The sequence below is a fragment of the Heterodontus francisci genome, chromosome 27 (assembly GCF_036365525.1).
Source record: "Heterodontus francisci isolate sHetFra1 chromosome 27, sHetFra1.hap1, whole genome shotgun sequence".
Lineage (NCBI taxonomy): Eukaryota > Metazoa > Chordata > Chondrichthyes > Heterodontiformes > Heterodontidae > Heterodontus > Heterodontus francisci.
In genome coordinates, this window is record NC_090397.1 from 47,120,087 (window position 1) to 47,147,983 (window position 27,897).

Sequence of the window (27,897 nt, forward strand, 5' to 3'; positions counted from 1 at the left end):
GACACCATGCTTTAGGAAGGATGTTAAGGCATCAGAGAGAGTGCAGAAAAGATGCACAAGAATGATTCCAGAGATTAGGGACTTAAGTTATCTGGATAGGTTGGAGAAGCTGGCGCTGTTCTCCTTGGAGAAGGGAAGATTAAGAGGAGATTTGATAGAGGTGGTCAAAATCATGAGGAGGTCTGGACAGAGTAGATAAGGAGAAACTGTTCTTATTGGCTGAAAGATCCAAAACCAGAGGATACTGATAATGTGATTGGCAAATGAAACAACGGCAACATGAGGAAAAACTTTTTTACGCAGCAAGTGGTTAGGATCTGGAATGCACTGCTTGAAAGTGTAGTGGGGGCAGATTTAATTGAGGCCTTCAAAAGAGAATGGATAATTATCTGAAGAGAAAAAAATTGTAGGGTTACAGGGAAAAGGCAGGCGTGTGGGACTCGGTGAGTTGCTGTTGCAGAGAACCCGCACAGACATGACCAGCCAAATGGCCTTCTCCTTCTGTGGTGGGGTCATTCTATGATTCCATTTAAAGATGAAAGGAAACAAGATTAAAATAAAACAAAAAAAAAAGTTTGACTAATATCGGCTACAGAATACAGTAGAAAACCAGACAGAATACAAAGTACAGGGAGCAATTGAAGAAGGATGTAAGGCAGAGAGAATGTAAGAGAAATGATTAGTGGGTAACATGAAAGGAAACCTCAAAACCTTTCATAAACTTATAAAAAGTAAAAGGATGTTTCAAGGCGTGATTCGGGACAAAAATGGAAGTAATGTTATGGAGACAGAGTGCCTGCCTGAGGTACTGAATGAGAACTTTGCACCTGTCTTCACAAAACAGGATGAAATTAATGTTGCAGTAGAGGAGGGGGAGTCAAGATATTGGATGTGATAAAAATAGATAGAAGGTTCACCTGGTGACTTGCAACCTAGATTGCTGAGGAAAGCTAGGGTAGAGTTAGCAGGTCCTCTGATCACAATCTTTCAATTCCCCTAGAATCTGGGTGGCGTGCCAGAGGACTGAATGATTGTAATATTACACTCCTATTCAAAAAAAGATAGATATGTCTGGTAATTACAGACCAATCTGTCTAACATCAGTGGTGGGAAAACTGTTAGAGACCATTGTGGAGTGCAAAATTAATTCTTTCTTGGAGGAGTATGGATTAATAAGGAAAACCAACATGGATTTGTTAAAAGCAAATCATGTCTGACTACCCTAATTAAGTTCTTTGAAGTAACAGTGTTGATGAAGGTGGTGCGGTAGATGTATATATGGACTTCCTAAAAGCATTTGATAAAGTATCACATAACAGACATATTTGTAAAAAAGAAACATGGGGTATTAAAGGAATGATGGTAACTTAGGTATGTAATTGCCAAAAAGACAAGTGGCAGAGAGAAATGGCAAATGAATGTTCTTCTGACTGGAGAATAAAATGCAGTGTGGTCCCCCAGGGGTCGGTATCTAGATTGTATTCTTCTCGTTTATATATAAAGTGACCTGGATTTGGGTATAGAGAGTACAATTTTTAAGTTTATGGGTAATACAAAGCCTGGCAATGTAGCAAATAGTGAGCATGACAGTAGCAGACTTCAGGAGGGCATAAACAGACTGATGAAATGGACAGACATGGCAGATGCAATTTAATGCAGTTAACTGAGAAGTGATGCATTTGGGTGAAAAATCACGGAGACACAATTTTGTAAGTGCTGCTATTTTGAAGGGGTTGTCAGAGCAGAGGGAACCCATTCACAAATTCTTGAAGGTGGTAGGGCAATTTGATAAGACAGTTTAAAAAAAATATTGGATACTTGGCTTTGTAAATAGAAACTTTGAATTCAAAAGCAAGGAAATTATGCTAAATCTTTACAAATCACTGGTTGGGCCTTTGCTGGAACATTTTGTACAATTCTGGGCACCACACTTTAGGAATGATGTCAAGGCCTTGGAGAGGGTACAGTGGAGATTTACCAGGGTGATACCAGGAATGAGGGACTTCAGTTATGTGGGAGAGTGGAGAAGCTTGGATTGTTCTCCTTTAGAGCAGAGAAGGTTCAGAAGAGATCTGTTGGAGGAATTTGAAAATTGTTGAGTTTTGATAGAGCAAGTGGGGAGAAACCATTTCATCTGGCAAGTGAGTTGGGAGCCAGTGGTGGTAGATTTAAAATAATTGACAAAAGAACTAGAGGGAAATGAGGCGAAATTATTTCACACAAAATATTGTTGTGATCTGGAACACAATACCTGAAAAGGTGGTGGAATCAGATTCCATAGGAACTTTGAAAAGACAGTTGGACTTGTATTTAAAAACAACTAATTTGCAGGGTTATGGGGGAAAACTGGGATGTGGGAATAAATTTGATAGCTCTTTGCTAGTGCTGGGCCAATTGGCCACCTTCGATGCTGTATCCTGTAAATATGCAAAACCATGTTTTTACAGAGAGGCTAAGTTACATTTAGCAAATATTCAACCCTCTTAGTTCACAGTCAGATTTCTTATAATGTGAATCAAGATGTTTATTGGAATGTAATTATTTCTTGGCATTAATGCATGGATATAGCTGATTTAAGGTCGTGATGAGGATAGAAATCGTGCAGGTTTAAATTGATAGAAGCACTGCTGGGTTAGATATGAGGTGGAGGGAAATCCTATATTATCCATATTAGGAAGAGGTCATTAGCAAGTTACTGAATCTTTCACAACCCAATTTATGTAATTTATGATCTGTTTTGTTTAGAAACACCAATTTGCAATATGACATATTAGATGAGTAGGAAGCTTTTATGAGGATAGTTAAGATAACCAAGTTCTGGCATGGTAAAAATGGCTGGATGGATTATTGGAGACAGCAGGCAATATTTGATGACAGTGCTGCCTATCCAAGTGCTATTTTGCTGGTGCTGTATCATAGAGGATGAAGTATGCTGGGAGTGTAAATACACAATATTGTCAGCCTGTATGTGGTTTTCAAATTTTTCTATGTGGAGTTACTACAAAGAGACTGTCAGCTACCAAAAGGAAAACCATGCTGTTGTTCTAATAAATGATTTTTCTTGGTATACAACAATTTAATTAATGTTCCAGTAATTCAAGTTGAGGCAAATGAATAGTGGTTGTTAATATTTTAATTCAAAGTCGTGGGTTGCATCAGGATGGGGTAGATACTGGACTATGCTTTCTAAAATTGCTACAAAGCACTTGTGTCTAACATGAACATATACCAATTCAGCTGAAAAGTTCAAAACCGTTCATTATAAGAACTGCTTAAATTTAAAAAACAAAAATGGTTGTGAGATGTTTGATCCAATTCTAAATAGATTTTAAATATGTTATTGGACAGTGAATGTTCATCTCAGCTTGGCAGGGCCACTTATAGACTGGGTACGGTGTCACATAATGTGTCTGTTCCTGTGCCAAGTGCAATGCAAGAAATGACTACATTTTACTGAGAGTGCACATTTGGTATTTTGTCAGTGCAGCTTGAAGGTACTTCTGTGCAGTGTAAGTTGTAGAGTAGGCTTTAGCTCATATTGTGTATTTAATTAAAGTTCTCCTAGGTAATGCTGGTCTCCTTGGTTTAATACCTGTCACCTTAGCCCTAGTTTAAAATGTGCACACAAACTTGAAGTTATTTTTATTGGTAGCTTAAAATAGATCTTGCATTATTAACTCTGAATTTATTTATTAAATGATATAATATCGTGCAAGTGATCGTGAGAAAAAGAATAGTGTTGGTAGTCCCATGGCACAGTGCTTTGGGGCTCCACTTACAGACATGTTTCACCTCCAAGGTTTCAATGTCAAGTTATACCATCAAATGAGGCACTGAATACAGAACAATGATGGGAGAGTGAGGCACTCCAAAGCTACACTTTCTCACTTGCAAACAGTCAGTTTAAGGTCTGGATAGCTGTCTGCTTGTCCATATTTAGCTCCAATCTTGTCTGAAGCACAGGCAAAAGCTTAAACAAAAGAAGTGTGAGTAAGATTTGAACCAGGTCCTGAAAACTAATTTAGATTTCAAAGCCATTAGCTTAACCTCAAGGCCATCACAGTTGCTTTTTTAATTTTCATCTTTCAGCCTAGATTAAATTCCACTCGTGCCATAGATGGAAGGTCTGCATGTTAATGGTATATTAATTGTTTAATTGTATGCAAGTGGTGTGCATTAACTGGGGATTCACTTGTGCCCCTTCAGTCTGGAACTGGTTGTTGGGTTAAGTGTAATGTATAACTTTAAATAAATGCTCATAAAAGTGTGTAAAGATTGGCTCCAGTTCTGTCCTTCATTTGGGTTTCTGGAAGGTAACATGAATGCTAACTCACTGCACCAGCCAGTACCCATGCTGGGCACAGTTAGTAGCATTCAGGTACCTGAAGAGCAGGAAGAAAATTTAAATGGAGATGGGCAAAGGTGATTTTTCCATTGCAGTGTCACACAGGAATTGCTAAACAAATAAAGACCAAGGTCCATCTAGTTCACCATTCTGCTTGTTGCATTGACTAATCATAATAATCAATCTCTATCAATTGGTCTACAGTAGACCTAGGTATGATGCAAGGGAAACCTCAGTGGTGGAGTGCTTTGGGATTCATAGGTCCAAAGGCACCTGATTCTCCCAAGCATGCTACACTTACCGTATATCATGTCTCAAATTACTCATATGCTGTATCTCAAAATGTTATTTTATGAAAGAAGTCTAATTTGCATTTGAATGAATCAGTACTAACTACTTCCACCATCTCCGAGGTAGTCTGTTCGAAAAATTGATCACTTGCTTGCTGAAAAAAAATTGTTTTCAATTTACCCCCCTTCAAGCAATTTACCCCCCTCTAGTTCTACTGCTGTGGACAAGCTGTAGTCTACATGGATTTCAGTAAGGCTTTTGATAAGGTCCCGCATGGGAGATTGGTTAAGAAGGTAAGAGCCCATGGGATCCAAGGCAATTTGGCAAATTGGTTCCAAAATTGGCTTAGTGGCAGGAGGCAGAGGTGATGGTCGAGGGTTGTTTTTGTGATTGGAAGTGTGAGACCAGTGGTGTACTGCAGGGATCGGTGCTGGGACCCTTGCTGTTTGTAGTGTACAGTAATGATTTAGACGTGAATCTAAGAGGTATAATCAGTAAATTTGCAGATGAAGATTGGTGGTATTGTAAATAGTAAGGAGGATAGACTTAGATTACAGGACGATATAGATGCGCTGGTAAAATGGGCGGGGCAGTGGCAAATGGAATTTAATTCTGAGATGTGTGAGGTGATGCATTTTGGGAGGACTAACAAGGCAAGGGAATATACAATGGATGGTAGGACCCTAGGAAGTACAGAGGGTCAGAGGGACCTTGGGGTGCTTGTCCATAGATCACTGAAGGCAGCAGCACAGGTAGATAAGGTGGTTAGGAAGGCATTTGGGATACTTGCCTTTATTAGCCGAGGCATAGAATATGAAAGGAGGGGGGTTATGCTGGAGCTGTATAAAACGCTAGTTAGGCCGCAGCTGGAGTACTGTGTACAGTTCTGGTCGCCACACTGTAGGAAGGATGTATTGCACTGGAGAGGGTGCAGAGGCGATTCACCAGGTTGTTGCCTGGGCTGGAGCATTTCAGCTATGAAGAGAGACTGGATAGGCTAGGGTTGTTTTCCTTAGAGCAGAGAAGGCTGAGGGGGGACCTTATTGAGGTATACAAAATTATGTGGGGCATTGATAGGATAGATAGGAAGAAACTTTTTCCCTTAGCGGAAGTGTCAATAACCAGAGGGCATAGATTTAAAGTAAGGGGCAGGAGGTTTAGAGGGAATTTGAGGAAAAGTTTTTTTCACCCAGAGGGTGTTTGGAACCTGGAACACACTGCTTGAAGGGGTGGTAGATGGCAGGAACCCTCACAACATTGAAGAAGTATTTGATGATCACTTGAAACGCCATAGCATACAAGGCTACGGGCCAAGTGCTGGAAACTGGCATTAGAATAGATAGGCTTGATGGCCGGCACAGACACAATGGGCCGAAGGGCCTGTTTCTGTGCTGTATAACTCTATGACTCTAATGAAGTCTTAGCCAAAGACATGTCTCGGGGAAGAGTTGGGAGTGAAGGGAGGTAGAAAAAGATAGTAGCCTGCTGTTAAGAGTTGCTATTTGCTCAATACCAAGAAGCTAACAGTAGTGTCTTGAGAAAATCTAAAGCAACCTTATTAATGAAGCAGTTTTTTTATGACATCTGCCTGTGAAATGCAGGTGAGGTTAAAAATTTGATATGATCGGGCTTGAACCTTTATTTTTGCACACTGGGTAGGTGCTTCAGCGTGCAATGTCTCTGAACATGAATGTTGTGAAGTTTAAATATACACGCTCTTGAAATATTAGTCTCCCTCCCTAACCTGTATTATTCTTTATACTCTTGTGCAATCTTCAGTTACTATTGTGGATGTTTTTTCAGGGGAGACATAATCTGATTTAATTATTTTAAGCCAGAAAGTATTTCATATTCTTGTTCCTAAATAACATGTTTGTTGGATTTTTGACGGTGTTTTTTTTCTTCAGGATTTTGGAACGCAGTCCATCATGTGCCCGTAAAGATCTGTCAGTCAACAAACATACAGACTAAGTTTGAAAGAAGTAATTGTGTCTACACTCTCAAGAAAGATGGAAGTGGAGGAAGCAAACAGTTTAGCTATGAAGCGTTCTCTGCCCGATGATGGTGAGGAGCAAACTGAGTCCGAACAGTATAAAAAGATCAAGCTTTCAGAAGCTGGTATATCTTCAGATCGGTCTGGTATTGGTAAACATACTGAAGTAGTTGAAGGTGGTTTGCAAGCCCTTCCTTCTAGACCAGATGAGAATAATGAGAAAGAAGATGAGGAAGAAATAGATAATGCTGGACTTGAGGGGGATGAAGAAGGTGATGGAGACAGTTTTGCTGATATGATGAAATATGGCTTGGTCGAGCAAGATGTTGGAATCACAAAGTTTGTCAGCAGTCATCAAGGTTTCTCAGGAATTCTGAAGGAAAGGTAAAGACGGCCATAGGTAGAGTTGGTGTTTCATTAAAATGGAATAAAATGACGTGGACAGTGAAATTTGTGTTTTGCATATGAAATCATTGGCACTTTTCTTAAATTTCTTTAAATGTCCATTAATGAACACATTTGCTACTGTTAAAATAAAAGCAAAATACTGCGGATGCTGGAAATCTGAAACAAAAACAAGAAATGCTGGATTCACTCAGCAGGTCTGGCGGCATCTGGGTCACTGACCCGAAACGTTAACTCTGCTTCTCTTTCCACAGATGCTGCCAGACCTGCTGAGTGAATCCATCATTTCTTGTTTTTGTTGCATTTGCTACTGTTGCCTGTCAGTTAACTGATGTAGAAATCAAATAATGTTATGTATTCACATGGTTCTATCTCCATTGCTGTAAGGTAAAAGGAAACTTATTTTGTAATTAATCTTCATTAAGTTGTAATAAAAAAAAGATTTTTAAAAAAATGTTTACTGCACAATTCTGCAGTATTATAGCTTAAAAATTCCATCCTGCAAGTTCAAACTTTGATTTCTGCTCAAAGCAAAAGTCATTGATGGTTAATTGCATAAGTTTGTTACAATATTTATATACGTGGTTGATAGTCAAGAAGAGGAGCCTGCGGTTCCATTTGCTTCCAGGATGATCTTGGCATAGTTGTTGGTTTTGTTAGAGGAGAGCTTGATGAAGTTAAACCAGATCTTATAATGGATAGCTAAGCCAATTGGGCACATGGTATGCTCAAGTTTGTGCCCTGTAGTATTTCAATATGAATAATCCTTTTTGCTGTTGAAGAATTTCTTGCAGTGCTATGTTTAAAGTGTGCACATCAAATCAAAGTAGAATCTACTCTTGTTGGTTCCAAGTTGTTGATTGCTTGAAAAACAAATTAAGAACTACCATTAAATGAATCAAAAATAATTTTTTTGCCTTTATAAATTTAAATGATATTCAAATGAATCAATTCAAATTAAGAGGTGTTAGACAGTACAATAAAATATCCTTTGTTCTGTGAATTCATGCCTCAAACCTACTACCAATTATGACTGACTGAGTAGCATCTCATGCATCTTTGGTTAAATGAGCATATTGGGATAATTACAAATCATGAATGTTGGCCTTCCCTGACTAATTGAACAAGAACACAACACAATGAAAAGAACTTGAGTATTGCTGAAAATAGAGACATAGACTGGAAATTTATGAGCGTGACGCAAATCGCCACGGCGCGCTCACTTCGGCGCGGTCCACTCGCGCGGATGCACCGTCGCTGAGCTCCCGTGATATTTCACGCAGGGGCTCATTTAAATGGAGGGGGTGGAGCGGCAGCCCCAGATGACATAGAGGGGGCAGCCGCTCTTTCCCCGGCAGCCACGTCCGCCGTCATTTTTAAAGGGCTTCAAGCCCTTGCAGTGACATTTGAATTTTTAAAGGGATATTATAATGAATGTGATTTAAAAATTTAAATAAAAGCTGGAGGCGCTTTAAACAACCCCCCCCCCCCACCCCCAGTGTTTGTTTTACGGCCACCGACCCTAAATAAACTTTATTGCCAATGAGAACTCTTTCTCCCGCCCTCCCCAAACTGCGTTACCGTTGCCCTTCAACCCCTTCCCACCATCCCCACAGCCAATAAAAAGTGTTTCACCGCTTCCCCTTCCACCGACCTGAATATTTCACTCCTCCCTCCTCCCCACCAGGGTCACACTGCAGAACTCCGAACAGAGTTCCGAAGGCTCTGGACTTCCAACTGGCGGCCATAATATCGCCGTTGGACGGCTGTCGGGATGAGGTAAGTTGATTTAAATTTATTTCCATTGATTTTAATATGTAAGTGAAGGCCCTGCAGCTCAGCGGCGGGGGCAGCCACATCGAGTTTCGCCACCACCGGTAAAATGTGACGGGCCCTTCTCGGCGTCGGGGATTGTGGTGGGCCTCTCCTGGAAGAATTTTACAGCCCCCCTGCCCCCCCCCCCCCCGCCCCCCCCACTCCCCGCCGCCATGATCCCTGACGCTGGAGGCCTCATAAAATTCAGCCCCTGTTGTCGAAGCTTTTCGTCTTGCACTCATCAGAACAATCCGCAGGAACACCAATGTAGAGAAAATCACAACTTTATACTGTATGAGAAGGGATTGCTGATTAGTTGGCAAGTGAACTCTGATTGGTAGAGGCGTTGCCATGGAGACTGCACCGGTTTATGGTGATTGACAGTTAACTCTAAAGCTTTTTTGAAATTTGAGCCAGACAGCTTGACTATGTTCAAGGCATTGCCTTGAGAAATGAACCAGCGAATGGCTGTCACTTACTGTGTTTCGCTGAAACACGTGCAATGTGTGTACATGTTCTTTCTGTCTGCAAAGAACGGGGCCCTGCGTATTAATATATGTAGCTTCTCGTATCTGAAAATGTGCCACACTGCAAGCCCTACTGACAATATAAAGTTGGTTGTCAGCGTAATGTGAGAATAAGAAATACTGAAATGTTGTTTCTGCAGCTTGTGGAAAATTACCGAGAAGTCATTTCTACACAACATAATGAAATCACTGAAAAAGAGAACTGATAAGGGTATGTAAGTAAAGACCTTGAGACAGTACAGCAGTTAAAAATTGTGCTTAGGCAGAGAAAAGAAAAACAGCAAGAGTTAGAACAAAGGATGTAGTGAATAAGAAACTGCCCCACTAAGATAAAGGCTGACAGCTGCAAGTTAAAACACACAATGGAGAGCCAAATAAGGTAAAACAAAAACAAGAGTTAGGGGCTAGAAAGTTAGAGTAGGGGGAGAAGTAAACAGAGGAGGAGACTGTAGCAACCATAGGATAGGTTAGTGTCATAATACGTTATAACCAATAATGTAAAATAAAGGCGTGGACAAATGGATTTGTATTGTATAAACATGAACTGAATATGTTGATGGGTGTGCCTGCTTGTAGGACACCCGATCTTGCAAGAACGTTAAATAAACTTACTTCTTCAGAGTTTGACTTGGTGTAAATTATTATTAAGTGGGCTACATTTCTCACAGTAATTCTTGGCACACTGAGGATTATTTAGCAAATGTTGTCCAGTTGCAGAATTGTTAATTAATGTTGGACACTGTGTTTTGAGTTTTGCAAGCATGGGCTGTGGGTATGGCCTGTACCTTAACTGTTGCGAACAGTGGAAGGGTCGTGTTGTTTGATATGGTCCGCCTGTCTTTGGGACGTGCGGCCTATATACCTAGCACCACAGTGGCATTGAAATTCATATATCGCGTTACTCATTTGTGTGACAGGCAGGACATCTTTTTGGCTTGACGGCAGCATCCTGTTAGTGGCGAACACTACACGTGTTGCATTCGTCAGGGCAATGCCTTGACTAATCAGAGTCAAGTTGTCTGGTTTAAATTTCAAACAAAGCTTGACAGTTAACTGTCAGTCACCATAAACTGGTGCATTCTCCATGACATCGCCTCTACCAGTCAGAGTTCACTTGCCAACAAATCAGCACTCTCTTCTCATACAGTATAAATTCACTTACATTGGTATTCCTGCGGATTGTCCTGATGAGTGCAAGGCAAAAAGCTTCGGCAACATGTCTCTATTTTCAGCAATGTACAATGAAAAGAATTAATTTTTTTTAAGAAGGAGAGAAATTCTAGCTTTTTACTGAATCTTCTGCACTTTATCTCAAACAGGTATTCAGATTTTGTTGTGCATGAAATAAACAAGGACGGGAAGATAGTTGTTCTGGATGATTTATCTGTACCAGCAAATGATGAGGTAACAACTAATTCAACTTTTAGCACAGGAGATGTTGGGCATCAAAATAACTTTTCTGATAAATTAGTGAAACTGCATGAAAGGGCACTGAACAGTATAGTAGTTACGACTCTTCGCTTCCATAGTAATTCAGCAAATTTGTAATAGTAATTATGGCAGCTAAATGTTGTATATGAGATAACTATTGTGAGCGAGTTTTCTCTTCAATATGGTTTCCTAGATCTTGATGTGAAAGCAGCAGTGTTCAATATGGAGGAGTTTAAGTGGGATTGGTTCTCATCTGTATGTTGAGTAGACCATGGACTTGAAGAAACATTGAGCTTCTAGGAGGGAACTACATGGAAAAGCTACACCTATAAAGGTGGCTGTACTGTGCTTGTGCGTGTACTGTACTCCTAAATTCCCAGCACACACAGACTGTGTCGGTACATTATCTGCATATGTAGTTAATTCCATCTGATAATGAATGTCTTCTATATTGTACAATCATCTGCTTAACATTAAAATCATTGTTTTTCAACTTAGTAAGAGTTCAGTTTATTCCATGTATGTGAGGCTAGGATATGCAGTAGTGAGGCTTGGATATGCAGTAGCTCAGCAGTATGTTGCCTGGAGTTTTTGGTCAGAAGTGGTCCAGGAGAGACCAAAAGGACAGTGAGAAAAATAGATTTTAAAATAAGGTGAACAACTAAATGGTTCTTACTCATTGATTCCACCGCCACTTTAAAATTAACTTCTAAATATCTACTTACAATATTTACTGATACTGGTCTTAGCTTATCCAAAATAGCCTAATTTTTAAACCTATAAGTTATGAACAAATAGCTTGGTCGCACAACACATATATTTGGGTACTAATGCATGCTGCCTCTCGCAGCGATGGAGCCGCAGTTCTCCATGCAGTGATTTCCCGATGGCAACCATAAAAGGTGTTTAACAAACCCTAGGCAACTTTCCCACAGAGGAATAATTCAAGGACTAACCCCATGTACTTCATAAGAGCTGTTGAAAGGCTAACATTGGGGGCTGGAAACAGGACAGCAGCCTGTCCAGTTAGCAACAGAAAATGCATGTTATGAGGCAATTCTTAATGAGGTAGATGGTAAGAAAAAAGGCATAAGTTATAATATTACTCTTTTGTTTTCTTCTTTACAATTTTTCTCCCTTGCTTCTTTCCCTCCCCCTCCATGTGATTTTTGGGTAAGTACCACTTGTAGAAATGAGCTTGTGACATCTTTAATCTTTTTAGGAACCTTCAGAGGACATTTTTTCAGTTTTGTCTGCTCAAGACAAGCAACGTTTAGAAGATCTTCAGCACTTTAAGAATAAGGAAGACTCTGTTGTGATTGAGGTATGAAGATAAGTTACTACAGAATTATATAGAAATACAGCACAGAAACAGGCCATTTGGCTCAACTTTTCTGTGCTGGTGTTCATAAACTCCGCATGAATCTTCTCCCCTTTCATCTGCTTCATCTTAGCCTTTTAAAGTATCTTTCTATTCCCTTTTCTCTTTTCTCATTTAGTTTCTATTTGAAAGCATCTAAGCTATTTGTCTCGACCACTTTCTGTGGTGGTGGGTACCACTATCTAAATAAAGACATTTTTTCCTTATTTCCCTATTGGATTTATTAATAACTACCTTGTATTTATGACCTAAAAACAAGAAATGCTGGAACCACTCAGCAGGTCTGGCAGCATCTGTGGAAAGAGAAGCAGAGTTAACGTTTCGGGTCAGTGACCCTTCTTCGGAACTGACAAATATTAGAAAAGTCACAGGTTATAAGCAAGTGAGGTGGGTTTGGGGAAAGAGATAACAAAGGAGGTGTAGATTGGACCAGGCCACATAGCTGACCATAAGGTCATGGAGCAAAGGCAAACAATATGTTAATGGTGTGTTGAAAGATAAAACATTAGTCCAGATTAGGTGTTAATGCACTGAATATTGAATAGCAGCAAGTGCAAACCTGAAAAAAACAGTGGGTAAGCAAACTGAACAAACTAAGATGAAATGAAATAAATGCAAAAAAAACTGGTAACTAGGGCCTTTTTGTTTCATTCCCTTTTTATTGCCTGGTTCCTGTTGAAATTGTTTTCCTCTTTGTTTCTCGTTCTTTTTCTCTTTAATCCGTCAAAGATCTTTCGAAACAGGTTGTTGAAGATACTAAAGAAAAAAGAACAGTTATTCATCAGGCCGTGAAGAGTCTCTTTCCTGGGCTAGAGACTAAAACTGAAGAAAGAGAAGGAAAGAGATTTATTGTAGCCTACCATGTTGCTGGGAAGACTGCATTGGCAAGTAAGTTTTATACTATGGCAGTTCTTCGTGGATTTGTCACTTTAAAAAAAATCGCTTTAGGAAATTTGCTGATGTAATTACTAAAACAGTGTTGGTGTACTGGCAAGACAAAAAATGTTTGTCTTAAACATTATATTTGTCTTTGTAATGTAAAAATGATTTGCTTACTTGGATCATTGCACTTTTCTTAACTGAGTTGTTTTTTTGGATATTTCTCAAATATAAATTTTCTAAAATTTGTGAACCTTTAAGTCTGAATATTTTTGTTTAATCTTTATCTTTGAGGTTTTAAAAGATAATTTTCTTTATTCTACTTTCAGAATGCATAGCATTTGCTTAATTTTGCTGATAGTCCAAGATGCTGTATATGTTTTTGATTACTTCATTTGCATGTATTATGCATGTATTTGTTCCCTTGGTAATGCATGTGTTTTTTTTTTGAAGAATTACCTACATTCTTGGTAAAGTCGTGCTATTTTCACATTGCTAGAGCTTTATCTGTGTTATGCATTTTGTGCTGTTAGCTAAGTGGTAAATATTGACAGGGTTCTACAAGTTGAATCACCAGCTAAAGAAAATGCAAAGTGTGCAGCAGGTTAAGCAACTGCTCGAGTTGCAGATCCTTGTTCCTCTGAAGGCACAACATATAGTGGCGATTTTAGGCATTTCTTATGAAATGCACCTTGATGACCCTGGAACAAGGGTGACAGTATTTAAATGATGAGCATTAATTCATATGCCAGTGACATACTGATGCTATTTTATACTGGTCTGTTGGACACTTTTTGAAAATTCATTTGGCTTTGTTATTTGGTCTGGTATCTGCATTAAAAAAAACTTATGATAAAATTGAAGCATTGTATGAAAAATGGAATCATGGTCATTAGAGTGGAGTTGTACCTATCGCTTCTGTTAATCATGCAAGTACAATGCTACTGCATGCAATCTGATATGTGTACTGTCTGTCACAACAGTTTAGAAACAGTTACACGTGCTTACAGTATAACTTTTTGTTCTGTCTTCTATCAGGGAGTTGTGGAACAAAGCTGTTGTGTAAACTTTGGAATGGACAAAACAGTAAAACACTACCCTTTAATGGTTCTAAAATACATGCAGAAAATATCAAAGCTATTTTGAGCTGTTTTGGTTAAATTCACAAATATAATCATGGGATGAAGACATTTTTGTTACATATTTTTGGGGATATGATGAATCGTTTTATTTTCATCAATTAACCATGCTTGTTGAATTGGTCAATAACTCAATTCCTAATGCTATGTTGCTGGCTAAACTATAAACATGAATTGGAGTGAAGCGTTGCATAATTAGTAGCCCTGAATCTTCACTGTTGAACTCCGTGATGGGTAGTTAAGTTCGGAACCAATTATGTAATGCAGTTGGGGGCAGTAAGAATTAGGATTAGTGAAGAAGGTCTGCAAATGGGACTTTAGAGGTTCAGTATAAAAAAATAAGTTGAAATTTAAAATACTTTTAACATTGATACTGTTACGACCGAGACGGGACGAGTGCGCTGTCCTTTCTAGTTCCACTTCTCCACAGGTCACAACATATATTTTAAATGTTTACCTGGTTACCGGTACAGCCAATCATACACTCTATTTTTTTATCCCAGAATAAAATACACCAACCAGGTTTCTTTAATCGACAAAATTATCAGTTTATTATAAAACAAGACTTAACCAGTAACAAAGCAAAGCATTAACACACAGATTGAAATATGAAAGTTCCCTTTTTAAAATCCCCAATTATACTCATACACTCTGGAAAAAATACAGAAATTCTCTCTGCAGAGGTCTATTACCAAAAAAAAGAGGAAAAAAACACTACTTTGGCCAAATACCTGCTAGCTCTTGAACAAAAGATACGGAAGGATGTCGGTTGTTCCATTTTTGGCCTGGCGTCCGGTTATACAGAGACGGGTCACTGGGATCGAATCAGAAGCAGTCCCTTCTGGAGATTTCGAGAATTATTCTAGTCGGCTTTCTAGGAGCAATGTGGCATCGGGGTTATCCACCAGCACAAACTTAAATTGCAGGAATTTTTCAGTTTCTTAGGAGCTAGGCAGCAGCAGGGATTTTAACTCTGCCACACTGGATTTTTGCAGGATTTCTTCAGAGGTAGTGAAAGAGGTGAGGTGGGTGGTTTCTTTTTCCTTGGCAGGAAAACACCAACTGTCTTCAAGCGGTTCACACCCAACTGCACTGAAAACCATGTCCAAACCCCAAACAGAGAGTCGATCTCCTGACCTCCATAAACCTTGACATGCGGCTTCTCTGTAACCATTTTTCGCCACTTCACCAAGGGTTGTGTTGTTTACTGAGCCCAAAGCACGTGACTTCCATAACAGGTGGCTTTCAAACAACATCTCGTGTCCCTTCAGTGAACTTGGTTAAAAAAAATCCTTGGAATCTTTTCAGCTCCTGCAACTGCTTAAAAAAAAATTTTAAATGGAAGCACTTTCGTAACAATACAAAAATTAGCCATGTATTCGATAGCAAGGAAAAAAGCTGTAGACTTCAGGAAAATATCAATGGACTGGTCATTGGGCAGACAAGTGGCAAATGGGATTCATTTCGGTGAATTGTGAGGCAGTGCATTTGAGGAGAGCAAACATGGAAAAAGAATACACGATGAATGGTACGATATTGGGGTGAAGAGGAATGGAAGGATCTTGGAGTACATAAGAAATAGGAGTAGGAGTAGGCCATTCAGCCCTTCGAGCCCACTCCACCATTCAATGAGATCATGGCTGATCATCTACTTCTACACCATTTTCCTGCACTATCCCCATATCCACAGATTTGCGAAGATAGTAGGACAGGTAGATCAAGTGTTTACGGAGGCATACGGAATACCTTCCTTTATTAGCTGAGGCATAGAATATAAGAACAGGGAAGTTATGCTGGAATAAAAGAGCAAAGGACTGCAGATGCTGGAACTCTGAAATGAGAACAGAAAGTGCCAGAAATACTCAGTAGGTCTGGCAGCATCTGTGTAGAGAAAAACAGAGTTGACCTTTCATCAGAACTGGAAAAAGTTAGAAATGTTAGTCTTTGTGCAAGTGAAACGATGTGGGGGTAAAAGAACAAAAGTGAAGTGATGAGATTAAATGACAGCGAATTCATGGAACAGAATGCAAATGGCATGCTAAATAGTTGTAGTAAAAGACAAAGCATGAGTTCAGCAAGAGTGCTAATGGCAAAATAATGAACAACTCTGTCCAAAAACATAAACATGAAAAATAAGTTTAAGACTAGCACATGATTAAAAAAATAAATAATAAAAAATATAAATAATTTAAAAAGGGGCCCATGGTCTGAAATTATTGAACTTAGTGTTGAGTCTTGAAGGCTGTAGAGTGCCTAATTGGAAGATGAGGTGCTGTTCCTTGAACCTTTGTTGAGCTACAGTGGGCAGAAATGTGTGCGTGAGAGCAAAGTTGTGAATTAAAATGGCAAGGAACCAGATGCTTGGGGTCATGCTTGCAAAGCAAGCGGAGATGATCGGCAAAGCGGTCAACCAATCTGCATTTGGTCTCCCCAATGTAGAGGAGACTGCATGGTGAATAGCAAATACAATTGAAAGAAGTACAAGTAAATCGCTATTTCACCTGGAACGAGTGTTTGGGGTCTTGGATGGTGAGGAGAGAGGAGGTAAAAGGGCAGGTAGTACACCCCCTGCGATGTCTTGGGAAGGGGATGAGGTGTCAGGGTGATGGAGGAGTGGACCAGGGTGTCACGGAGGGAATGGTCCCTTCGGAATTCTGACTGGAGGGGAGGGGAATATGTGTTGAGTGGTGGCATCACGCTGGAGATGGTGGAAATGGCAGAGGATTATCCTTTGGATGTGGAGGCTGGTGGGGTGGAAAGTGAGGACAAGGGGAGGTTCTTTGAGGGAGGGGAAGGGGTGAGGGCAGAAGTGCGGGAAATGGGGTAGACACGGTTGAGGGACCTTTCGACCACAGTGTGAGGGAATCTTCGGTTGGGGAAAAGGAATACATATCGGAACCATTGTTGTGGAAGGTTACACCATCAGAACAGATGTGCAGAGACGGAGAAACTGGGAGAATTGAATGGAATCCTGACAGAGGAAGACGAGGTAGCTTTGGGAGTTGGTGGGCTTATAATAAATATTAATGGACAGCCTGTCCCCAGAGATGGAGACAGAGAAGTCGAGGAAGGGAAGTGTCTGAGATAGTCCATGTGAAGGTGAGAGAAGGGTGGAAATTGGAAGCAAAATTGAAGTTTTCCAGTTCGGGACGAGAGCAGGAAACTGCACCGATATAGTCATCAAAGTACCAGAAAAAGAGTTGGGAGAAGGACTGTAGGATTGGAACAAGGAATGCTCAACATACCCCACAAAAAGACTGGGATAACTCGGACCCATGTGTGTACCCATAGTAATACCTTTCATTTGGAGGAAGTGAGTGGAGTTGAAGGAAGAGGTGTTGAATGTGAGAACAAGTTCAGCTAGGTGGAGGAGGGTGCTGGTGGTTAGGAACTGGTTGCGCCTCTATTCAAGGAAGAAGCAGAGAGCCCTCAGATCGTCCTGGTGGGGATGGAAGTGTAGAGAGATTGGACGTCCATTGTGAAGAGGAGGCGGTTAGGGCCAGGAAACTGGAAACTGTTGATGGGCATCGGAAGAGTTACGGATGTAGGTGGGAAGAGACTAGACAAGGGGAGAAAATATAGAATCAAGACAGGAGGAAATAAGTTCACTGGGGCAGGAACAGGCTGAAATGATGGGTCTACCAGGACAGTCCTATTTGTGAATTTTGGGAAGGAGATCGAAGCGGGCTGTTCGGTGTTCTGGGACTATGAGGAGGGAAGATCTCCAGAGGAGATGAGGTCAGTGATTGTCTTGGAGATAGTGGCTTGATGTTCGGTGGTGGGGTCATGGTCCAGGAAATGTATAAAACACTCGTTAGGCCACAGCTAGAGTACTGCATACAGTTCTATTCCTGCATTCAAGGAAGGATGTTAATTCACTAGAGAGGGTAGAAAGGAGATTTACAAGGATGTTGCCAGGAATGGAGAATTTTAGCTATGAGGAAAGATTGAATAGGATGAGGTTTTTTTCTTTGTACAGAGGAGGCTGAGGGAAGTTTTAATTGAGGTGTATGAAATTATGAGGGGCAAAGACAGAATGGATAGGAAGGACGTATTTACTTTATCAGAGAGTCAATAACCAGGAGTTGTAGATTTTAAGGAATTGGAAGAAGGATTAGAGGGGAATTGAGGGGGAATATTTTCACGCAGAGGGTCTGGAACTCACTGCCTGAAGGGGTGGTATAGGGCAAAACACTCTGCATTTAAAAGCTACTTGGGCATGCACTTGAAGTACAGTAACCTACAAGGCGATGGACCAAGAGCTGGAAAGCGGGATTAGGCTGAATAGCTCTTTTTCAACCGGACCAAATGGCCTCCTTCTGTGCTGTAAATTTTCTATGTTTCTATCATTTGTTCTGGCAGCATTTCTGTTTGGTTAACTGAGAGTTACTAGTTGCGAATTGTTGAAGAGCCTGCATTTATGAATAACAAATATTTGTTGTTGGCAAAGTTAAATTGTCTTCTGATTAAAAATTATAAAAGCTGTTGCTCAAAAATGGGGTTTAAGTTAAAATATTAAAAACTTCAGGTGTAGATCATGGAGTACTGAGTTGGCAATTCAATTCCTTTTGCAGTAAATGTCAACTGCTTTAAAGGGAGATCAGACATCTCTAATGGTAGGGAAGTTGTGTTACTTCAGGCTCCTCTGATCAGCCTCCTTGAGACCATTTGTAGATTAGCAAACAGGTTGTTTGCCCTGCCTTTTAGTTTCTGTCTGGCACAAGGAACATTTAAAGGGAAAAGTGGAGAAAACTTTAATATTTTTGTGATTTTGTGTGCATGAGGTTTAACCACATGACTAATTTGTGGGGTGAGATTTTGCATTTAGTACGTATGTAGAGTATGGGTCCATAATCCTAATGTTTTGCATTGTGCTCTTGATTCCCATTTAACAGTTTTTAAAATTCTAATCTAAATCCCAATTTTGTGGTATAGATTCATCCATGCCTCTCTTACCTCTAGACTTGATGCACTCCTGGCTGGTCTCCCACATTCTACTCTCCGTAAGCTTGAGATCATCCAAAACTCTGCTGCCCATGTCTTAAGTCGCACCAAGTCCTGTTCCTCATCACCCCTGTGCTTGCTGAACTACATTGGCTCCCAGTCAAGCAATGTCGTGATTTTAAAATTCTCATCCTTGTTTTCAAATCCCTCCGTGGCTTTGCCCTCCCTATCTCTGTAATCTCCTCCAGCCCCACAACCCTCCAAGGTATCTGCGCTCCTCTAATTCTGCCCTCTTGTGCATCCCTGATTTTAATTGCACCACCAACAGTTGCTGCGTCTTCACTTGCCTAGGTCCAAGCTCTGGAATACGCTTGCTTTGCTCCTTTAAGACACTCCTTAAAATCTACCTATTTGACCAAACTTCTGGTCATCTCATCTAATATCTCCTTTTGTGGCTCAGTGTCATACTTACAATACTCCTGTAAAGCATCTTGAAACATTTTAAGGTGCTAATTAAAGACAAGTTGTTGTAGATTATAGTAAACAACTAGCAACGTTGCCTGCTTTTGAAGAAGTTCTTCCAATCATCACAAACTACTGTTCCTTCAGTTCATACACCAGTAGTTCAAGGTTTGTAAGGGCTGGCTCCATAGTTTAAGTCATAGTCTGAGAGGCATGGCATAGGGCTGGAAATGACAGGAGAGCCTGCAGTGTCGAACTAGGCCAGAAAAGAAGAGGCTTTGAGACAAGCTGATCTGAGAGGCTGCGTGGTAAGATGAGATGAGGGTAGTGTAGACTAACATCACCAACTCCTGAGTCTGAATGTCAGTAGGCTTATTTGCAGCAAAACAACATTTTTAGCAGAGGTGAGTTCAGAACCAGACTTTCAGGGCTGCTTATTTTTATGGTTATGGCTTAAGCATGTGAAGAATAATAACACATACAAGAACACAAGAAATAGGAGCAGGAGTCGACCATATGGCCCATTGAGACTGCTCTGCCATTCAATACTATCGTGGCTGATCTTGGGCTTCAATTCCACTTTCCTGCCCACACCCCATATCCCTACAAGACCAAAAATCTATCCCAGCCTTAAAAAAAAATTCAACGATGCAACACCCACAACTCTCTGGTAGAGAATTCCAATGATTACAACCCTTTTGAGTGTAGTAATGTCACCTCATCTCAGTCCTGAATGATCAGCCTCTTATCCTGAGACTGCCCCTGCATTCTAGATTCCCCGACCAGCGGAAACAATCTCTCAGCTTCTATCCTATCAAGTTCTTTCAGAATCTTGTATTTCTCAATTAGAATGTCTGTCTCTCATTCTTCTAAACTCCAGAGAATATAGGCCCAATTTTACCCAGCTTCTCATCATTGGACAACCCCCTCATCCCAGGGATCAATTTAATAAATCTTCCCTGCACCGCCTCTAGTTGCAAGTATATCCTTTCTTTAAATGTGGAGACCAAAATTGCATCACCAGTTTTCCAGGTGTGGTCACACCAAAACCCTGTACAATTTTAGTAGGACGACTTTATTCCTGTACTCCAGTCCTCTTGCAATGAAGGCCCACATGCCATTTGTCTTCCCAATAGCCTGCTGCACCTGCATGTTAACTTTGTGCATTCCTTGGAGGAGTACCTCCAAGTCTCTCTGAACATCAACACTCACAAGTTTCACACCTTTTAAAAAAAAAATCTGCTTTTCTGTTTTTACGACAAAGTGAACAACTTCACACTCCCCGACATTATACTTCATTTACCATCTTGTTTCCCACTCATTTAACTTGTCTATATCTCTCTGCAGCCTCTCTATGTCCTCCCTGCAGCTTAACTTTCCACTGAGCTTTATATCATCAACAAACTTAGATACATTGCTCACTGTCTCTTCATTCAGGTCATTAATATAGAGTGTAATTAGCTGAGGCTCCAGCACTGATCCTTGCGGCACCCCACTATTCACTGCCTGCCAACTTGAAAATGCCCCATTTATGCCCACTCTTTGCTAACCAATCCTCTATCCATGCCAATATATTACCCCATCACTATGAGCCTTTATCTTGCCTATTAATCTTTTATGTGGTTACTTATTGAATGCCTTTTGGAAATCCAGGTATACTACATCGACTGGTTTCCCTTTATTTACGCTACTAGTTACATCCCCAAAAAATTCTAATAAATTTGTCAAAAAGGATTTCCCTTTAGTAAAACCATGCTGACTTGTTATAATCATACTATGCTTCTCCAAGTGCATTGTTAAAACTACTTTAATAATAGTTTTCAGTATTTTCCCAACAACTGAGTTAGGCTAACTGGCCTGGAGTTCCCTATTTTCTCTCTACCTCCTTTCTTGACAATCGGTGTAACATTTATCAACTTCCAATCTGACAGGACTATTCCTGAATCTAAGCTAGTGCATCCACTATCTGCAGCTATCTGTTTTGGAACCCGAGGGTGTAGGCCATCTGGTCCAAGGGACTTGAGATTTCAGTCCCTCAAGTTTCTCCAATACTTTTTCTCAGTTGATATCAATTTCCTTAATTTCCTCACTCTTTTTAGACCCTAGGTTACTGCCTATTTCTGGTTTGGAACTTGTATTTTCTACTGTGAAGACAGACACAAAATATTTGTTCGATGTCTCTGCCATTTCCTCATTCCCCATGATTTCTCCTGCCTCTGCCTCTAAGTGACCAATGTCTACTTTAGCTACTCTCTTCCTTTATATGTACTTATAAAGGCTCTTACAATCTGTTTTTATATTGCTGGCTAGTTTACTCTCGTATTCTATATTTTCCCTTTTATGAACTGCTGGGTGGCCCTTAGCTGGTTTCTAAAATACTCTCAATCCTCAGACTTGCTACTATTTTTTTGCAATATTGTAAGTCTCTTTTAGTCTAATACTCAACTTCCTGTACGAGCCACTGATGAGTCTTTCTTGATGAGTTTTTGTTTTTAAACAGAATGTACTTTTGTTGAACCCTTTGAATTGTTTCTTTAAATATTTCCCACTGTTGATTTACCCCCGTACCTTTTAGTCTATTTACCCAATTAACCTTAGCCAGTTTTCCCTTCATAATTGGCTTTGTTTAAGCTTAAGATTCTTGTTTGTTATTGAAATGTCTGCTTTCAAACTTAACATGAAATTCAGCGATATTATGATCACTATTTCCCAGTGAATTTTTTACTACGACATTGCTAATTAACCCTGTTTCATTACATAATACGAGATCTAAAAAGCTTTATCTCTTGTTGATTCTACAAAGTATTGCTCCAAGAAACTCTCATGAAAACATTCTACAAATTCATCTTCTAGACCACTGCAGATTAAAGTTCTCCACAATTAATACATTACCTTTGTTACAAGCTCTAATAATTTCCCGTTTAATGTTCTGTCCAATAATATAACTACTATAAGGGGGCCTGTAAACTACTCCCACCAATGTTTTCTGACTCCTGCTATTTCTAGTTTTTACCCAAACTGATTCTACTTCATGATCTTCTGAGGCCAGATCCCTTCTTCTTAATGTCCTTATGTCATCCTTTACTATCAGGGCTACCCCTCCTCCTTTGCCATTCTGTCTGTCTCTCCGAAATATTGTGTACCCGAAAATATTCATTTCCCAAAATATTCATTTTTGTCAAACTTCCAGTCCCATTCTGTTGGCGTTTACTCACATCACAATCTGGCTCCAATGCCCTGACCCCTCTCTTTTGGATTTCTAAATTTCCCTTTACCCACACCCCCAGTTAGTTTAAAGCCCTGTCCATAGCCGTAGTTATGCAATTGGCCAGGACACTGGTCCCAGCCCGGTTCAAGTGAAGCCCATCCCAACGGAATAACTCCCTCGTCCCTGAGTACTGATGTCAGTGTCCCAAGAATCCAAACCCCTTCTTCCCTCATCACTCTTTGAGTCCCGCATTTAGTTTTCTAAGCTGCTTCACCCTGTGCCAATTTGCACATGGCTCAGATGACATTCCGGAGATGATTACCTTTGATGTTCTGCGTTTTTGTTTGGACCCTAACTCCTCAAATTCTCTAAGCAGCACATCATTTCTACCTATGTCATTGGTTCCCACATGGACCATGACAACTGGATCCTTCCCCTTCCACTCCAACTTCCTCTCCAATCGCAAGAAGATGTCCTTAACCCTTGCACTGGGTACCAACACAGCCGTCGGAGCTCCCGGTTGCAGCTACAGAGAACAGTATCTATCCCCCTGACTCTACTTTCTCCTATCACTACCACATTCTTCTTCATTGCCCCCACTGGAATGGCATCTTTCACCAGGGTGCCATGGTCAGTCCGCTCATCCACCTTGCATTCCTTCTCTTCATCCACAAAGGTAGCAAGGACCTTGTACCTGTTGGACAAGGTCAGGGGCTGAGGCTCCTCCATCACTACATGCTGATTCCCCCTTCCTGTCTCACTCGCAGTCACACCCTCCTGTCCTTGACCACTGACCATCTCTAATGTTCTCCCTACTCTAAGGAGTGTGACTGCCTCCTGGAACAAGGTATCCAGGTACCTGTCCCCCTCTCTGATGCTCCGCAATGTCTGTGCTCAATATTGAGCTGAAGTCGTGCAAGCTGCAGCCACTTACTACAGACATGGTTGTCTGGGATTGCAGTGCATCCCACAGATTCCCACATGCTGCAGTTGCAGCACACCACCAGCCCTGCCATCTGTGTACAACCTTATTTTTTAAATTAGTCAATTAGTTAATAATTCACACAACTGAAGTAATGGAAAGTTGCACTCAACTACCTTTGAGTCAAAGGAAGAAGACTCACCAGCTGCTGGAGGCTAAAAAAGGTAGGAAAAGGAGCCCCTCTTTTCCCTCTCTGCACCGAATTCCCACTTGCACCAATTTCAACTTCACTCTGGCAATGTCTCACTCAGGCAGATGTATCCTCTCACTGTTCGCACAGATCAATCAAAAAGCTAGATTTGTGCATTCATAGAGACACAGTTTTTCATTAATAAGCTGTATGAAAAGTAAAATATGTACATTTGATTGGGATTTGGAGATGCAAAAATTAAAATTTACAAATTGTATTCTTCAAAAAGCATTGAATCATAAATTTAAAACCTTTTTGTAGTCAGACTTGTACCTTGCTGCTTGCATGATAATTACTTTTGAGTTGACTTTTGATTCAATAGTTGGTGTGTGTAAAGTAGACTAATATCTGATCATTTCATCATTTTGTATCTGACAAAAGTAGTCAGGACTGTGCATCTGCTCATGTCCAAAATGGCAAAACAACCGTAGGACTACTCCATTTACAAAAATCTTGATCGCATTTACAGTGATAGCATTTGCATTACTACCATGGGTTGTTCTATGATCAACAGGTTGTGGTTTTCTAAAATGGAAGAGTCGCATCACCTTTTAAGTGAGAATTTTTTTTTTTACACAGTATCTCCTCTTCAAAGTCATCTACCTCTAATATAGATGGGCTGAAATATTTTGTGTTAAATGTGAAAAGGTCCGGTCAATTCTTCGGATACTCCTTATATTTGCAGTTTCACAAAGAAAATTATAAGAGATGGGAAGGATTTTTGGAACAGATTGTTCTGATTTGGGGAAGAATGGCTGCCTTTAGAGAGAGGGGTATGACCTACCTCAGTGAGGTTTTTGATGAATAAATTGGATGCATCAAGTAAGAGGATCTATTAATTAGTAGCTTTACAAAACAAATTCTTGATATGGTTTAATCATTTAATTGTGAGTAATAAAAAAGCAACTTGTTCTCGAGTTTACAAGTTAGAATATTAGTGAGGGAAACTAAGTAGCCTTGGTATTCAGTTGTTGGTACAAAGAAAACTAGGTCCTGTTCTGACAGTGAAACTGGCTTAAAGGAAAGTGCCAATGTAGATGATGTATTTTTTGTTGTAATAAAAAAAATTATAGAAAAATAATAGATTCACCATTATTATTTTATAAATATTTTATTTCTTTGGCCAGATTTTACTGAAAAATTAATGGCATCTGAATGACGCACTAAATTAATTAATGTGCAAATCGCCCAGCTACTTGTGAGGAAGAAATGCCCCGTAAATTGCAAACCGCCATAAGTTGCTGGCTGATTTGGGCAGCTCCGTCATTAGCTTTGAGGAAACGGTTTCTTGCTCTTCGCCTCCCTATGATTTTCATGAAGTTGCTGCATTTGAAAGTTAAATATCCATTAAACTCTTCAAAATTAAGTCTATAATTGTTACGATCCCATTGGGGGCCGTTAACTTTCAAAAAGAGAAAGTCGAATTCCCAGTTATTACTGATAGAATTACCCAACAAGATTTCACATTTTAAACAAAAACACTTTACTGTACAAAGTTAAACAAAGTAAAACACTACTAAATGAACACTGCAATTTGGAAACACATACTTTAAACTTAAAATCTTAACAGAACATGAAGACGGATACTTTAAATCCCAACAGAACACTCCTATTTGACTGTTACTTCCACCTAACATACGAACATACAAATTAGGAGCAGAAGTAAGCCATTCAGCCCCTCAAGCCTATTTCACAAGGATCAGTGCTTGGACCACAGCTGTTCACATCCAAATCATTTATATAGATTGTGGGGGCCAAATGTAATATTTCCAAATTTGCTGATGACACAAAACTAGGTGAGAATGCAAGTTGTGAGGAGGATGCAAGGAGGCTTCAAGGGGATTTGGACAGACTAAGTGAATGGTCAAGATCATGGCAGATGGAATATAATGTGAATAAGTGTGAAGTGATCCACTTTGGTAGAAAAAAAAACAAAGGCAGAGTATTTCTTAAATGGTGTGAGTTTGGGGAGTGTTGATGTCCAAAGACACCTTGTCTTATGAAGAGGGATTGCATAAACTGGGCCTGTATTCTACAGAGTTTCAAAGAATGAGAGGTGATCTCATTGAAACTTGCAAAATTCTTATAGGGCGTGACAGGGAGGATGTAGATAGGATGTTTCCCTTGGCTGGTGAGTCTGAAACCAGGGGACACAGTCTCAATAAGGGGCAGGCCATTTAAGACTGAGATGAGGAGGGATTTCTTTAGAGAGTGGTAAATCTGTGGAATTCTCTACCCCAGAGGGCTGTGGGCGTTCAATTATTGAGCATGCTCAAGACAGAAATAAATAGATTTCTAGGTACAAATGACATCAAGGGATATGGGGATAGTGGGGAAAAATAGCGTAGAGGTAGATGATCAGCCATGATCTGTTTGAATGGTGGAGCAGGCTCGATGGGCAGAATGGTCTACTTCTGCTCCTATTTCCTATGTTCATATACTTTTACAGGATTTTGGTGGTTTGTTCACTTCTCCTGAGACCAATCCAAAGTGTTCCACAGCTCTTGGGAATTTACTTTGGTTTCCTTAATTTCTCAGCTGTCTTCTGAGGTATGAGATCACCTCCCGAATCTGGATTTCCCAGCTTGAGCACAGACCTGCCTTAAAACAGAAACACCCCTGGTTCCTAATGGCCTCTTTGCTCCTGAATCCAGCTGACTTCCAAAAGCCAACTGCTTGTCAGTAAGCCAACTGCTTGTCTAAAAGCCAACTGACTGACCATGTCAGCAAGCACACAGATCAAAAAACCCAACAGACACCCCATGCAGCATCTATCTCCGTAGCAATTTGGTACATATGTGATGTCCCAGATAGCAATTTAAACAAATTATTTCCAACTCCAAGTCTTCTCTTTGATTCCTAATACTCACATGAATAATTGATATTGCTAACAATGACAGAGCAATTTCTTCTAAACTTTCTGGTTTCAACTGCCCAACTAAATGAGCCCACCTGCAGTTTTATGGCACTCACCTCTCTAACTCTGTCTCTGTAAGCACTCGTGGAGAGATTTTTGAACTTTAGATCTTTTTGTTCTTGGAAATCATATGAATAATTTAAACCCCTGACTGAGGTAGCTGCAGACATACCATCTCCATCAACAAGTTAAGAGGGGTTCCCATTGTGTAGGGTCTTTATATTTCCCAATATGACGTTACTAAATAAGCATGGGCCACCCTTTGATTTGTAACCCCCTTAGGCTTGTTTGCCAGCTTCTCAAACCAAGTGTTTTCATTAGTTTTGCATTATTAAAAAAAAATTCGATTCCCAAATTAAAAGTTGACTCTAGAAAATCAATACAAACCACGAACCAGGTGATTGTAACATAATTAACAGCGTTAAGTACCCTGTTGATGACCTGATACTTACTAAAGACTGCCAATCAACCTTTTAGTTTTAGTTTTTAGTTTTAGAGATACAGCACTGAAACAGGCCCTTTGGCCCACCGAGTCTGTGCCGACCATCAACCACCCATTTATACTAATCCTACACTAATCCCATATTCCTACCACATCCCCACCTATCCCTATATTTCCCTACCACCTACCTATACTAGGGGCAATTTATAATGGCCAATTTACCTACCAACCTGCAAGTCTTTTGGCTTTGTGGGAGGAAACCGGAGCACCCGGAGAAAACCCACGCAGACACAGGGAGAACTTGCAAACTCCACACAGGCAGTACCCGGAATTGAACCGGGGTCGCTGGAGCTGTGAGGCTGCGGTGCTAACCACTGCGCCACTGTGCCGCCCTTTCTGGCATAGAAAGTAAGCAATTACTGTATAAGTGTGGAATCTCATTCCTTCAGATTGTGAATTGTTTAAGGAGATTTTAAAAATGTCATACGGCCCATTGAGCCTGCTCCAGCATTCAATAAGATTATGGCTGAACTTGCCCATCTTCCA

General features: G+C 40.2%; 1 protein-coding gene across 3 annotated transcripts in view; it reads left to right on the forward strand.

The window, feature by feature from the left end:
- Nucleotides 1-27,897, forward strand: part of pus7 (pseudouridine synthase 7) — a 74,825-nt gene that overhangs the window by 1,032 nt on the left and 45,896 nt on the right. For all 3 annotated transcript variants that reach the window (XM_068059286.1, XM_068059288.1, XM_068059287.1), the window contains exons 2-5: nt 6,544-7,013; nt 10,696-10,780; nt 12,030-12,131; nt 12,932-13,076. In XM_068059286.1, the coding sequence (XP_067915387.1) occupies nt 6,646-7,013; nt 10,696-10,780; nt 12,030-12,131; nt 12,932-13,076 (700 nt within the window). In that variant the 5' untranslated portion in view covers nt 6,544-6,645. The remainder of the gene's footprint in view (nt 1-6,543; nt 7,014-10,695; nt 10,781-12,029; nt 12,132-12,931; nt 13,077-27,897) is intronic.